Raw genomic sequence first — 16,426 nt, 5'->3', positions numbered from 1 at the left:
GAAACATTAGAAAATATTTCTGAGAAGAAAAATATTAAAATTTGTGGAATATGGTTTAAAGTATGGCTTATAGAGAAGTTTATACTGTTGAATGCTTACATTAGAAAAAGAGGGAAAAAATCTTAAATTGGTGAACTAAGCTTCCACCTTAAAAGACTAGAAAAAGAACCAATTAGACCAAGTAATGGAAGGAAAGAAACATTAAAGAGCAGCAATCAGTGACATAGGAAAAGAAAAAATAACAAAAACAGAAAAATCAGGATCTCTTTTACTAAGACTTTTAAGAGGATTTTAACCACATATTTTGTGTAGATTTGGAGTTTTTTTTTGCTGGGGGGGGGGGGCAGGTTGTTGTTGTTGTTTTGTTTTGTTTTTACAGTGCTAGGGATCAAAGCCAAACCTTCACTCATGCTAGGCATCACTCTACCACTGAGCTACATTCCAGCCCACATAGTTTGATAATTTCCTGTTTAGTGAAACCTGTTTTCTGGTGTCTTATAGAGATGCCTGCCTTCATGTTGTAATGTGTGTTGACAGTGCCTCTTTGGACAACGCTTCTACAACCAAGCCAAAGAGAAATTGACAGCTGATTGTGGAAATGTTAAAATAGTGCAGACTTGGCTTCAAGGAACTGTGGATCGCAAAGTAATATGGATTAGTCTGAGGCTTTTTTGTTTCTCCATGTTCAATTTACCTATTTGTAATGTAGTATAGAGGTCTTCTGTCACTTAGCTATTAATTGTAAGGTGCTTTTTTATTGTCCAACCACCTGGTCCATTTATTTTCTTTTCCTATTATACCTACATAATATAACTTTAGAGGATTGGTATTTTGAGATATTGATTGACTGCGTTGATTTTTTTTTTTTTTAACTACTGATATTTGAATGCAAACTCATTCATCCAAGTAATGAAGCTGACTTTCAAAGAAATGTTTTAGGTTATGACATTTGATATTTTAAAGCCTTTAGTATGATTCAATTTAGAGGTAAAACTATTAGAAGAAAGGATTTTTTAAAAGAAATTAAAATTACAGGTTTTATAATACTTTAAACATCCATAGTTTGAAATGAAAAGTGTTCTGAATTTCCTGTTGTAATTATTATATTTTGTTATACAATCTGTACCTTGTCACATGATCCAAAAAAAAAATAGATAAAAGGATTGCTTTGAGAATTTTGATGTTTCTACTTCCTGAAGCCTGAGTTTCAATTGATGATACTGTCCCCAGCACCACCAAAAAAAGAAAAATCCACAGAAAAACAAAACACTCTAGTTCAAATTGATAACCACTCTTTCAGCTTAGAACAGAACACTGGCACCAGAAACCATGTCTGTCAGTGTTGTAGCGTTAATATGGTTGTATATGATTCTGAGCCAGTTCACTATCTGTGGCCCACTTATAACCTCACTGTGTTTGTGCTGCAGCAACTCGGCTTTAACTGTGGAGGTATTTCTCCTTCACTGGCATAGCATTGCCTGGGGGAATGGATAGATCATGAAGGACTTCATTAAATAAACAAACAAATAAATAAATAAATAAACTCTAAGTAAGACCCTATATCGAATTATAGTGGATGCATTCTCATGAGTAGAATTGATAATTCATTATTTATCTACATGTTTATTTAAAGTAGTAGTGTTTCATACATCATTTAATAAAGAACATTTTCAAAATGTTCTTCATGTGGAAGGAGAACCACACTACTATATTGCCCTAATAATTGCCATGCTGTTATAGTAACACCAGTGTTATTATAGTCTGGCCAATATTATATCAAATTTTCCCTGTAATTACTTCTCATAGCTCAGGACTTCATTTATTTGTGATGTGGCCAATGGAAGTCCAGTAGGCTTTTAAAGCATTTCCCTCAATTTTGAACTGTTTTCTCACTCTTGAAACATTAGATCACCAATTTTCTGTTATTTGTCATCCTGATCAAAGTGATGCTTCTGGCTGTGTTAACTTGCACAGTTAAGTATGTGCCTTACAGAGACCCGCGAATCCTCCCCTGTATGATCATCTCCTAGCAGCTCCTCACAGAAGGTGACAGTGCTTGGGCCCTGCTCCAGCCGTCCAACGTCTTCACTTCTCACCACTCCTCGCCACTGACTGTGCTCCTCCTCCTATTCCCAGCACCTGCAGTTCCAACCATTGCCTAAAGCTATGCTTCAGCAAGTACTTGGCACAGTTCTTCCTTTCCTGCCGTGGTCACCATGTTACACCCCCATTTCATCAGAATGGCCAGCATAATATCAATGCTGGTGACTTAACTCTACTTAACCTCACTGTGTTTGCTATAGATTTTTCTCAAGAGTTACAGCCAGTAGTCTTGATTAAATTTAACTAAACAACAGGCAGGAAGATATCACCTTGCTACAAAGACATTCCTATTTAAGTACTCTTCCCACATTTTTTGCATGACCTCTTACACAATTTCATGCATTTTTCATATCATATGAATCAAAAAGTTTAAAACCATCTGGAAAGACTGCCTTTGGTCACTTAAAAGAGTGCATCCTGGTTGCCCTAAAGATCAAAATGGGGGTGGGAGGGTCTTTCCTGCCCAGCTCTCTGCTACCTACCTTCCTTTAGTTTTGATTTTGATCATCTGTTCTCTCTCTTCGTGGCCCAATACCATGTTGGAGAACCAACACAACTAAGCTGCAGCTGAAATGTCATTGCCACCTTTCCAAGCAGAGTTTCCCGGCCCCTACATGTTCTTATGTCCAACACCATGATTTACACTTGCAGCAAGCTTTGCAAGCATATTCCGTTGCTGTTGCATTTATTCCTATTTCTCAAGGGAGGGTGTTTGGTTTGGAGGGATAATGAAGACAGTCCTGAATTTATCTTTCCATAGCATGGATTTTTTTTTCTGTTTCCCTTATTGGCATTCAAACTGGAGGTGTGAATGCTATAAACGTGATGAGTACCAAGTGCTTTAGTTTCTTTATATAACCCAGGATTTTGGTCAGCAGACTCAATTGAGAATAGCTGCAGTTTTTACCAAGGTCAGTGCTCAGGAGATGTGACACTGGCCTGTGTCCTTGAGCCCCTAAGTATCCCATCCACCTCATACCCTGTTCTTTTCAGCCTGGTTCTGACCAGTGCCATCACTGATTGGACTCTATTCAGTAATCTAGTCTTTCTTATGAATTAATAGTTATTACATGGAAAGGAGTTGTTTCAGGCAAAAAGCAATCCTAAGTGCCATGATAATAAAGTTGTATTTTTTTCCAGTTGCAAAAAAGAGGAGATGGCTTTTAAACTAGTTGGTTATGTCCTTTGTTCATTAAGGTGTAATTCCTGCTGTATACTGTCACTTTCATTTGTCAAGGTAGCCTAGAAAAAATATCTGTGGCCCACTTATAAGGCTGCTTTCTTTGGTACTGTCCCTGATTTCACTTACATTGTACATACTGGCATTGATTGCTCTTTTGAATTGTCTTAACAAAATACCCTCCCCAAAGCAAACCATTTTTGTAAATTGATGGAATGATTTGTTTAAATACCAGTAAGGAAAAAAATAGTGCCATCTTCAAAGGACTTGGTCCTCTCCCACCTTCCAAAACCAGTGTGTCTTTAAAGTGGTACAGTCAATAACAAAAGCAGAGGTAGTTTCTGCTTGTAAGAAACAGTAATGACTTGGTGGAAGCAATAGAATAAAGTAAGATGCTGCTAGTGTCTCATTCATCACAAGATCACTGTCCATAAGCATTGGTTGTAAGAAACACAGGCAAGGAGCCAATTCTTCATTGTTCAAAAGGCCTTTTAAGAGGCAGATGGAACATTTTCTTGGTTTACATCCAGTGCTAGCAAAATTCTGTTATTAGATTTTCTGGTCCACAACTAAGAAACTGTGATAGGAAAAGGGAAAAAAGGAATATGAAAAAACTTACAGCCATGGAAAATGAGAAGTGAAGGGAAAACTAAAACAGACTTAGGGAAACACAAAAATTTAGGGCCTTTTATATTAAAAATACTGTAAAAATGACAAAATGATGAGTTTCTGTATCACACAATGAGTTTCCATTAGTTGTGTATGTTGTAAAAGATGCAGTAGTTTTGATTCCCCGAGCGCTGACCAGGTCTCTGATGGGCCTCTACTATAGGTAGGCCATTCCGACCATTCCTTGGTAAGGTATCAAGTTTCAAGTCCAAATCCCCATATTCCATGTGACCCACTCCAGGCCTCCTTCCCCCTCTATCCCACCTTCTCCTTTCTTAGCATCCTCCTAAGCAGAAAGAGTCTCTGAGGTGCAATAATAATTATATTTTGAATGCCCATTGTATTTTGAATCATTTTTAAAACAGGTAATTAAAATACAACCATATCTAGTAAACAAAATTATCAGCAAATGTCAGTGCCCACAGACTTGACTGCAGGAAATAACACCTGTTTCAATTGTGCTAGATACAGAATAACTAAAGAGCATTGTTTTTTTAATACTGGGGATTGAACTCAGGGGCACTTGACCACTGAACCACATCCCCAGTCCTATTTTGTATTTTATTTAGAGACAGGGTCTCCCTGAGTTGCTTAGCACCTCGCTTTTTGCTGAGGCTGGCTTCAAACTTGCAGTCAAGTTGTGCTGAGGATCGAACCCAGTGCCTCACACGTGCGAGGCAAGTGCTCTACCACTGAGCCGCAACCCCAGCCCATAAAGCTATTTTTTAACTGACACTTACTTACACATATTTATGGGGTACAGTCTGCTATTTCAATACATTGTATAGTGTGTAATGATCAGATCATGGTAATGGCACATCCATCATCTCAAACAGTGTCATTTCCTTGTGCTGGGAACATCAAAAACCTCTCTACTAGCTGTTTTGAAATACACAATCTACTGTTGTCAACCGTGGTTACCCAGCTGTGCTATGGTACATTAGAAGTTTTTCCACCTCTCCAGCTACACCCTTATACCTGTTAATCATCTTGTATCTCCTCAACCCCTGGTAACCACAATTACCTCTTCTGTAAGATCAACTTTTCTATTGTTCCTCCATTATACATGAGGACATGCAGTATTTGTTTGTTTGTTTTTTGTTTGTTTGTTTTCCTGACTTATTTCACTTAACACAATGTCCTCCAGATGGAAGAGCCAGTCTAAACTGTTAATTTGTGCAGTTGCTTTTTTTAAGATATCTTTCCTGAGTTGGTAAAGTATGTGACATCATTGATAATATAAAACTCAATATAAAATGAAACATTTTGATATAGCTCAAATATAGAGCAATTACCCTTTTTGTAAGTAATGTCACTTCATGCTTTCTTTTTTAAAAAAATATTTATTTTAGTTGTTGATGGACCTTTATTTTATTTATTTATATGTGGTGCTGAGAATCGAACCCAGTGCCTGAAACATGTAGGCAAGCGCTCTGCCACGGAGCCACCACCCCAGCCCACTTCATGCTTTCTTTAATGTTCTTGGCACTGGTGTAGTATGATTGTAGTGTCAGCTTTCCCCAGACTCTTCATTTGCTTCTAACAGAACTGACTTCCCAGTGCACACTCTCAGAGCTGGGGACCCCAGCACTCTTGCACAACCATTGTCTTTTCCCCCCAACTCTTCCTGTTCAGCACTAAGGATACTTTCTGGATCCTGTCTCCATTTGACCCCTGGGAGCCTGCTTCATCAGTGACCTCCTCTTTCCCATTAATCCTCAATCAGCTGCACCCCCTCCCCCTTCATCCCACCATCCCCCTCCCCAATTCACTTCCAAACCTGTTCCTCTACTTTTGCATCTGTTAATATAGTCCTTCCCAATCATGGGCCCCCACACCCTCATTGTTAGACCTTGGGGGAATAAAGAAGACAAAAAAAGCTACAATAAGCAAATTTATAAACTGCCCAGTGTCATGCATGGAGTCATAGAGGTCACAGAACAACAACAGTTCAAAAGAGGATCCAGTTAACTTTGTTATACAAATAGAAGTTTAGTAAACTTCTGGTGCTGCAAGGCCTATCTCTAGGACAGTTTCCTAAGGATTACATAAGTTGCCTTCTAAATAAATAAGAGGGGAAACAAACAAACAAACAAAAGCCACTAATGGCAAGATGCCTTTATTCTAAAAAAATAATAATTTAAAAAATTAAAAAGCTGTCCAAGCCAGGCTAGGTGCATGCCTGTAATCCCAGAGACTTGGAAGGCTGAGGTAGGAGAATTCCAAGTTCAAGGCCAGCCTCAGCAACTTAGTGAGACCCTGTCTCAAAATCAAAAATAAGAAGGACTGGGATTTAGGTCAGTGGTAAAGCACCCAGGGTTCAATACCCACTACCACTCCCCTAAAAAGCTGACCAAGAATCAAATACATAGATAAAAATTTCCTAACAGTTGCTTTCTGTGATATGTATACATCCTGCAATTAAAAAACATGGTTCCTGCAGATCATTAAAATCCTTTCTATAGCAAATGTAATATGAAGAAATGTTCCGTTGCTTTTCAGAATGCCACATTTGCCACTGTTTTCAGGAAGGTCATGAAGGAAGTGAGTTTTCTAATAACTTCTCACTAGTCAATGCTGTTTGCCAAAAGACTTTTTGTTTAAGTAAAAACAAACAAAACACCATCTACTCTTATTTTCACTTCCCGTTGTAACTTTCAGACAGTTTACATGAGATCACTGGCAGATGCAAAATAATTCTTGAGACTCTGTTTTTGTTTTTACTTCATTTGTATTCATCTTATGAAGTAAGTAATGCTGGTTTATCCTGAAATGTGGCCAGTTTGTATCCCAAAGACTTTCTCTAAAAGTAATTTTACAATTCTTTAATAATTCCATGAATATATAAGTTTTTGCATGAGTCAGTTCTACCTACTTCACATGTTACCCTCTGATTGCACACTTTATCCAATTATATTCACTCTGAGAAACAGAGACAAGCACAGGAACATCACACAGAATATGACTATTGAACTTAGGCTCTGCTTCAGCAACTCCAGGAAATGCCTTCAATTTACAGACTTGGAACATCATTAACAATCCAGAAGCGAGCAATTGTGTCTGCATTCCTGACCTTTTTTCCATGAAAGACAGAAGGATTTATGGCTACTTCTCAAAATCAGCATAAAATTTTGTACTCGAGTTTACTTGGCACATTGTCACATACACCTACCTGGAATGAATTCTGTGTGATCCACTGCACCCTTATTTGGATATTTTGGCCAATAGCAGTATTTTGAATTCTGATAAACCATATTTCTTTCACTGATTCTTAATAAGTGTATTTTATTTTACATCTTAACATCCTGAAATTGGAATTTATCTTATCATGAGTGATTTGTTATTTAATTGGCATGTTTTTACTAAAGGTAAAATAATGGTACATTACATTTATGGCCTCTCAAGTTTGAAGAAATAAGATATATATAACCTACACACACCTTAGAATCACTTGGTTTCTAAGATCTAGTCAATAATATTAATATAATAATTATCAAAAAATGACAGTCTTAGCTGTGAATTGCATTATGTGCAGTAGCTGTTTGACAGATATTTATCACACTTTGTGATTTTTACTCTTACTCTTTCTGCAGGAGGAAATCATACATATAAGAAATTATCTTGAGTAAATTTATTGTGATACCTGTTAGTTAATTCTTTGTACTTTCCTTTTCTTTCATTTTTCTGTTATATTTTCAGTCAATGTGTGCTCAGAAATCTTAATTGTTAGTGATATTATTCAAGATTTTTTTCTCTTATTCTTTAATGTTAGGGTTTGAATTCACTGCTTCCCTGTTCTAGCAAATTTTCACCAGAGTTAAACTAGAATACTTTCTTTTTCTGTATGTAAAAATCTGTATGTATCTTAGCATTTTTAAGATCCTTTCTGCTTTGGGAATTCCTTTCTTAGGGAAAAAAGAATCAAATTCAGTAAAACCTTTCTGAGCTGGCATGAGCAGTGAATAATCACTAAGAGTTTCTGATTAACTATAGCTTCTGCAGTTTCTAAAATATTTTAATTCTCTTTTCCAACATAAATGCTATGCATTTTAAACAGAAATTGTTCTTTTTGATCATTTTGTTGTGACCAGTCAAGGTCACCTTTACCATCTGTGACCCATCCTTATGAATCCAAGCATACTTAATATTTTCTTATCCTTCTTCATGTCATAGTACTCAGAAATGCCAGAATTTGTGTAACACATAGATGAGGCTGCTTGGACCTGAGGAGACTCTTTTTGGAAAATTCTATCATAAAAATTGTTTTCCACAGTAAATTGCAGAATATTGGTTTGATTTATCACCACTTCTAAAACAAAGAGGAATTCAAGCTCTGAAAAACATTGTAACTACTTACTAATTCCTCTCAACCAAAGTTCTTCTACATGTAGCCATATTGCCTTTTCGGTACTAACTTGGCTTATATATCAGGGCTTTGATGTGAAAGTGTCTCCTCATCTGTGTGTTTCCTGTCTCCCCACTTTGCTTCTTCTTTTTCAGGTCCATACATTCCGAGGACCACACTGGTGTGAATACTGTGCCAACTTCATGTGGGGCCTCATTGCTCAGGGAGTGAAATGTGCAGGTAAGAGCGTTTCCCTCCTCTGAGGGAGTCAGTTGTGAAGCGATTTTCGAGGCTCTGGGAGATTCACCTATACCTACAACAGACTGGGTCCCTGTTCACTCCAGCACACATGTGGGTGGCTGCGATCTCAGGCCACCACTTTGGAAATTAAAATTTTATTTGCCCTTAACTGTCTTGCATTTGATGGGCAGAAGACTAGGAATCTAGTCTGGTATTAGTCCACTGAAGAGAGAGATGTTAGCTTGTTGAAAAAGCCCAATAAAAGGAGATAAAAGTAAGGCAGTTATATTTAATACTTGCCTTTGATGTTGCAGTAACTAAATTTATAAAAATGTTTTTTAAAAAAGCAGTGTACCAGGACCCATGATTGTTGCCTTGGAAACTGAATCTTAAAGATAACTTGTTAAGCTGGATTGTCCTTACTAAATTTTTTGTTAAATCAAACCCTTAAAAAAAAGTCTGTGACTTTATCTTGAAAGATGGCTACCAAATTCTGAAAACCACTTAGTCACTAATATTTTATGTCATTTTGAAATCTTGAATATACCAAATTATTTTTGTAAAATATGACCATCATATTTTAGATTTGAGTTGAGAAGCTTTAAGATTTACACATATGCCCAATACAAGAGCACATTTTTAAGACTGCTTGAATCTGTGTTTTCCCAGATTACAATTCTAATTAACCCCAATAAATGTTATTTTCTTCATTCTGTTAACATATGTATATATGCACACATACATACACAATGAGGGATTTGTTGAAAAACTTTGTGAAATGAAGTAGTTATTGATATGTGAAACTTATTTGTATAGAACAAATATACTTAATATTGGCCATTTATTCAAACTACTCTGTATTCTAACATAAGCTTTAAATGATCATCTAAATTTTAAGTATATAGTATTTGATCATCAAAGTTTCTTTTTGCTATCTAATTTTAAAACTAAAATATCTTCTTACATGTCTTTAAGCATAAAACTTTATGCTAAAAAAGTACACTAAAAGTAATTTATTTCAAAATGGTAACTGTAGTAACAGACTTACCACTGGAAATATCTCTATTTCTTTTGTGGCATGATTTTTAAGTGGAATATTTTTTGTTGTCCATTATGTGCAGAAATTTCTGAGGCCTGATTTTTCATATTTCTAAACATTTTCTTTGAATAGCAAAGTACAGTGTGCATTGCATGTGAACATCTCAAGTCACTCTTCTTTCAGTTATTATTTCCTAAACATCGCTAGGGCTTAGTAAGTTTCCAGGCACACATCATTAGCTGGACAGCTTAGGAAGCTCCCTGCTGTGGAGAGTGGGGTAAGAAGGGTGCAAATATAAACTTTGAACTGGGCAGAGTAGTCCATCAAGGCTCAGGGTCTAGTTTCAGAGAGTCCATGAGGAAAACCTCATTATTATGCTGAGTTCTGGAGAGTCAGAATGAGGAGGCTTCCTTACAAAGGCTGTGGGTGTGCCTTTGACTGGAAGGGAACAGTGTGGAGCGGAAAGTGTTGATAGAGTCTTAGTATTAAGACAGTCTTCCTCCTGGTTTTCTAAAGGCAAGTGAACTAATCTTTCAAAAGCAAAAGTTGCCTGCTCAAGGAATAAGGGTCTCCATTAGCCTGGTTTGCTCTTTGAGACATCCTTGACCAGCTGACACTCCGCAACAGTTTCCTAAGCAATTCATGACCATCACTACCTTATAAGCTTTCCTTTCAGGACAGTAACAGTGTGTGCCATTTATATCTCGAGAGAGTGAAGGCCATCTACATAGGCGTTCTGCGTCAGCCATCAGCAGAGAATTAGTACAACACATACATGAATAATCTGTGGTGATACACTACAATCCTGAATCATATTTGAAAGAATGTTTTGGAATATCTATCACAATAATAACTGGGAAAGGAGAATGACAATGATCCAACCCCCTCCCCACAGCCACCCACACTCATAACCTCTGCCTCTTACTGGGAGTGAAGGGCAAGAATTGAAGAAAAAGCCTTGGGATTTTTCATTTTATTGTTGTTTTGGGGGACTTGAATAATAATATGTAATATAAGCACACTTTCTAAAATTCAGAGGTTGCCAGGCCTAGTGCACACTTGGAATCCCAGCAAATTCGGAGGCTAAGGCAGTGGGATCGCATGTTTGAAGTCAGACTCAGCAATTTAATGAGGCTCTGTCTCAAAAATAAAAAGAACTGGGAATGTAGCCCAGTGATAAAGCACCCCTGGGTTCAATCCCCGATACAAAAACAAAAACAAAAACCTCAGAGGAGTCAAGATTTGAATTAGTTCTTTTTTCTTTGACAACTGATTACATTTGGATTGATAGTGGGATTCTTAGGTCTGAAGTGACTCTGAGACTCATCTGTCCTTTGAGCCATCTAAGTTATTTAAAACAACGCAAAGAATTAGGAATTTAAAGAGAGAACACACATTCGTTATGGTAGGCATTGAATAAAGGTCCCCAAAGACTTCCTCTTCCTAATCCCTGGAACCTGTGCCCTTCAGGGCACAAGGAATTTTGCAGGTGAGACTAAATTAAGGATATTGAAATGACTTGGTTTGTCAGAGTGAGCCCAGTGTAATTACAGTCACAGTGTCTTAGTGAGGCAAGAGGACTGAGAGTCACAAAAAGGTGATGTGTTCTGAGAAAAGAGAAAATGCTATCCAGGTGGCTCTGAAGATGGAGGAAGGGACCATAAACCAAGAAATACAGGTGGTCTCTAGGAGATAGAAAAGGCAAGTGAAGCTGAAGACTCCAAAGGAACAAAGGCCTGCTAACACCTTGATTTTAGGCCAGTGAAACTGATCTTGAACTACCAGCCTCCAGAACTGAAGGGTAATAAATACCTGTTGTTTTAAGCCACTGATTTTTTAGCAATCTGTTATAGCAGCAATTGGAAACTAATACAACAGCTATTAAACATTGAAGACATTATAGCCAAAGAAAAATGGTAGAACTGCTGCCTGTCAAACAATAGATGTATTTATCTGCTTTTGATCCCTAAGACATCTTGCTTTGTTCTGGTTCTTTTTCTTTTTCTGAACTGAGGACAGAACCCAGGGGTGTCTTACCACTGAGCTATATACCCAAGGTCTCACTAAGTTAGTTGCTGAGGGTCTCGCTGAGTTACTTCAGCTGGCCTCGAACTTTCTACCCTCCTGCCTCAGCCTCCTGAGTTGCTAGGATTACAGGCATGTCCTGTCGTGCCCAGCTGTCAGGAATTTTTAAGGGAGTGTTGGCCAAAAGGTACAATTTTGAATCCTTCACACCCACACCTTTTTTCTTTTTTAAATATCATATAAAAGTATTGGGTGCTGTCCAAACCATCTGGTCTGCAGTATTGCTATAGGAATCACATTGAATCCAGTTACTTCTGTGACAGGCAAGCTGCCCTTTCAGGACTGAATGCTCGAGGCTTGCTACTAAGCACACTTCAGCCAAGGACAACTGAGGGAGCAACAGGGATGTTCATGGAGATTCTAATCATTATATTGCATGGTCTTTTCAAGACCCAGCAACACCAGGGTGATATGGGAGGCATAAACCATCTCCTCTGCCAAAGCCTCACTCTTGTAGTCTCCTGTAAGGTGGGTAAATTAATGTCTCACTGCAAGGGACTATTGCAGAACTGATGTTCTTCTTGCTAAACTATTTATGACGCAAGAAGGTAGCCTTTAAAAAGTAAGACTCAAAGGATGGTCATTCAGATCAATTAGTTTCTCCCAATTAGGGTTTTGTTTTGTTTTTCCTTTCTTTATAAAATGTAAGCTTACAGGTTAGAGTAATGTATCATTATTATATAATCACTGAGATTGTTGTCCCTTCCCAGAAAAGACCATTATTCCACCAGCATTCCTGAAATGCTTTTATTTTAGCCTTATCAGAATATTAACAATAAATTAAGAATGATGATCATTATTTTAAGTTTTGTTTTGTTTTCTTGGCAGTGCTGGGGATTGAACCCAGGGCCTTAAGCATGCAAGGCAAGCACTCTACCAACTGAGCTATATCCCCAGCCCCCGATCATTATTTTAAATCCAACATTTCAACTTAGCATTAGTTACTGAGATGGCTTCATATTTTCAGCGTATTCTTATCATTGCTGCCCCCAAACAGAAATAGCAATTTTTTCCTAAAAATAAAACCTATTATTTCAAATACACAAGACTTAATTTTTAGGTGGAAGAAAGAGGTAGTGATATTTTTTATTACATCTTTGATTATACTTCAGCACAGTTGTCCTCGTAAGTCAATGAGAATTTGGTAAGAATTAAGTTTCATGTAGCCCCTTTTTATTGAAAGCAATATTTTCATAAATATGTCAAAGAACAAGGCATTCCTCTTAATTTTGCTTATGAAAGTTCATTGCTTGTGATGCACATTTAAATATGAGCTATTCTACTTTTATGGGGTAAACATAAGAGATACATTTAAGAATAAAATTCATTAGCTTTAAGTGTAGCTCAATAGTAGAGTGCTTGCCTCCCATGTGCAAGACCCTGGGTTTTTTTACACTCCAAAAAGTAAAATTTATTTGTAATTACTTAAAAATGAACAGGCATAGAAAAGAATAAATAATTATCCTTCCTTTCAAAACATACATTACCATAATTATGTTTTCCCTTAATCCTATCAGTAGAATGTAAATGATATCAGCAATTAACTTCAAAAAATAGGTCTCTATTCTAGATACGCATTATATATATGTATGTATGTATTAGAAATATCAGGCCCCAGAAAATAGGAAAAGAGCCTGATGTTAGTAGTCTGAGTAATTGAAATATTTGATTAAATGCAGAATAGGATGATTCAAATTTTTTATTCCTCCTTTCATATGTTTATTCTGTGCTTATTAACTTGAGAGATTGGGAGAGGGAAAATGTGGTTTAACGGTAACATAAAATAACCTGCCAAACCAAGAGATGCAACAAATGAAATCTTCTATGGACTTTCCCCCCATTTATAATGTAGAACTTCCCTGGAAGAAATGGAACTATATAGGAATTATATGACTTTAATAAATAATTATGAAAACCAAATAAAATCTTAATGGCAAATGAAATATTGATATACTGCTAGCCCCTGCAGCAGCAGTTTTCAGGGCAGGCTCAAGACTGTTGTATTGCATTGTTAACTTAAGGATATAAAAAAAAATGCTTTGTTTTAATGCTTTCTTCCTATCATGTGGTCTTCTAAAGGACCTCATCATATTCAACCTAGTCAAAAATTTGGCCTTGAAATTTATTGCTAAAATTGAGCATAATATATTTTCCCAGGGGTTTATATTATTCAAAGGAAAAGGAATATTAGTTCAGAAAACATTGCCCATTTCCTTAAATACCTAAATCTGAGCTCAGTCATCTTACTTTATTCAGTTTTTACTGATTCACAAATAAGTTTAGGAGCCTGCTGATGTTTAAAATGAGAAATGTCTCCAAACATTTAAAGGAAAAAAGTTAATATCAGACTATTGTGCCACTCAGACGTTTTTATATGAATGCATCAAAATTTTGCTGTTTGACTTTCTACTGGATTTCCATTTACAGTTTATGCATAGGGAAAAAATATGACATAACAAAAATATAATGGTTAGGCTTTGTAGAAGTCCTATGAGATTCAATCATCCATAAGTGAAGACTCATTTAGGTAAAATGTAGCAATGTTTTAAAACTTAAGTACATATGACAATGGATACATCACACATTATCAAATAAGAGATTAAAAATAGCAAATTCATCTTCAATGCTGAAAAAAATACCTCAAAGTACATGGTGTACTACTGGCAAAAGAAGTAGGAATGACTCAGTGGGAATAGCACAGGCTGGGATCAGCAGTTCCTCTCAGTTCTACCACTTTGCTCCCTGAAGAACTTGAACAACTCGTTTAGTACCTTTGAACCTCATTGTCTTCATCTGTGAAATATGTTGTTACCAAGGACTCTTTCCAACCTGAACTGTGGCCTATGTGTACAGACTGAAAGTGTGAAGCACATCTACACTACTATTGAATTAGGAAACTTTGCTAAATTTTACATTTTTGAAGCACTATGTAAGAGTTCTTCCAGTTCTGGACAAGATTGATAAATGTTTTTCACTTTATTTCTTCCAGTAATTATAATCATCCCCTCGCCCCTCCACACACACACAATAAAAGAGACCCTAAGCAAGAAATTTGCATCAACTGTGAAGGTCTCTAAAAGTCAGAGAAAATAAGGAAGACTCATAGGAACCTCAGGACTCAAGGAACAACCCAGCAGCGAGTTCCCTCATAGTGTTTTTTGTTTGTTTTGTACCTCTATGTATCTCAGTCTAGACACTGTGGAAGCCCACAACCCATAAATGCAACAGGCAGGAAGAGCAGAAAAGTCTGGTTTTCCTAACCAATGCACTGGGAAAAGGTAGCCCAGCAGGACAAAACCTTTAGCCTTACCTATTGTTCTCCAGGTAAATACCACAAAAAAAAAAATGTTGCTACCCTTCCCCATTGGTTGCAGTAGCAGCAGTGTCTGTGGCTGCAATGTTTTCCAACCCTACCCTGAGGTAGTAGGGCATGTTCCTCTGTGAATCTATGGGCAGAGCACTAGCCTCTATCCCTACCTTGCAGTAAGAAAGTGGCACCCCTCCTTGGCTGAACCTATGGGTAGGACCCTGACTTTTATTCACACCCTATAGTAGAACTAGAACCCTCTCAGCCTAAGTCTATGAGCAGAGCTATTTTTATCTCTGACCTGCAGAAATGAAGCAGCTGAGACCCTGATCAGAACTCTGTCCTCCCTGCCCACTCTGTAATTACATGCAAAACAGCATTGCTATCCAGTCGAATTTTTAGGCCCAGCCCTGACTTCCACTATACCTGCAATAACTAGGTGATGCACTATGGATAATGTGGAATAGAATCCCCATCATGTGGATAACATATTAGTGAGGGAGGCAAAAATAGCAACCCAAAGGTTTTTTAACTAGGTTGACATCATAGTCTACAAAAGTGAGCCCAGACATTCATTCTAAATCTAAAGAAGTTGACTACCTGCTGAAACTGAAAATTTACGTAGGAACAACACTCAAAATATCCAAAATGCAGTTCTTATGCCAAGAACTAGAATATCTCCACTAACTGAAAAAAGGCAGTTGTCAGATGCCAACACTGAGATGATATAGATGTGGGAATTAGTCAAGAAGAGCAACTAGACAGGCGCAGTGGCACACGCCTATAATCCCAGCAGCTCAGAGGCTGAGGGAAGTTTTCGTGAGTTCAAAGCCAGCCTTAGCGAAAGTGAGGTGCTAAACAACTCAGTGAGATTCTGTCTCTAAATAAAATACAAAAAGGGCTGGGGATGTGGCTCAGTGGTCAAGTGCCCCTGAGTTCAATCCCTGGTACCAAAAAAAGAAAAAAGAAAAGCAACTAACATAAAAATGTTCCAGCAGACAGTGATGAACACTCTTGAAATAAATGGAAAAAGAAGTAGGAATTGTCAGAAAAGAGATAAAGATTAAAAAAAAAAAAAGGGCAAGCCAAAAGGAAGTTTAGGGACTGAAAAATGTAATAACTGAAATGAACTCATTGGATCATGGACTGAATAGCAAAATGAAGATAGCCGAGGAAGAGTCCATGACCTTGAAGACAGGTCAGTAGAAATTATTTAACTCAAACAAATGAGAGAAAATAGGGTTTTAGAAGCAACCTGCACCTCAGAGACCAGCAAGATGGTAACAAAGGTGTAACATTTATGTTGTTGGAGCCATGGAAGAGAATGAAGAGTAAGACTCCAAAGATATTTGAAAAAATAATCAATGAAAGCTCTCTAAAATTGGTGAAAACAGAGAGAAATAGTGCATTACTTATTGAAGATGTGTTTATGTAAATGAAATCATTAAGAACCATGCA

At 37.2% G+C, this 16,426-nt stretch overlaps 1 protein-coding gene across 3 annotated transcripts in view; it reads left to right on the top strand.

The window, feature by feature from the left end:
* Chn1 (chimerin 1) overlaps positions 1-16,426 on the top strand; it is a 176,183-nt gene that overhangs the window by 144,353 nt on the left and 15,404 nt on the right. For all 3 annotated transcript variants that reach the window (XM_046447530.2, XM_058580211.1, XM_046447532.1), the window contains one exon: positions 8,453-8,537. In XM_046447530.2, the coding sequence (XP_046303486.1) occupies positions 8,453-8,537 (85 nt within the window). The remainder of the gene's footprint in view (positions 1-8,452; positions 8,538-16,426) is intronic.

This window comes from Marmota monax, unplaced genomic scaffold, assembly GCF_021218885.2.
Source record: "Marmota monax isolate L192 unplaced genomic scaffold, Marmota_monax_Labrador192_F-V1.1 WCK01_AAM20220418_F8-fsc00007, whole genome shotgun sequence".
In the NCBI taxonomy this organism is placed as follows: Eukaryota; Metazoa; Chordata; class Mammalia; order Rodentia; family Sciuridae; genus Marmota; species Marmota monax.
This window is presented reverse-complemented; position numbering and strand designations above follow the sequence as displayed.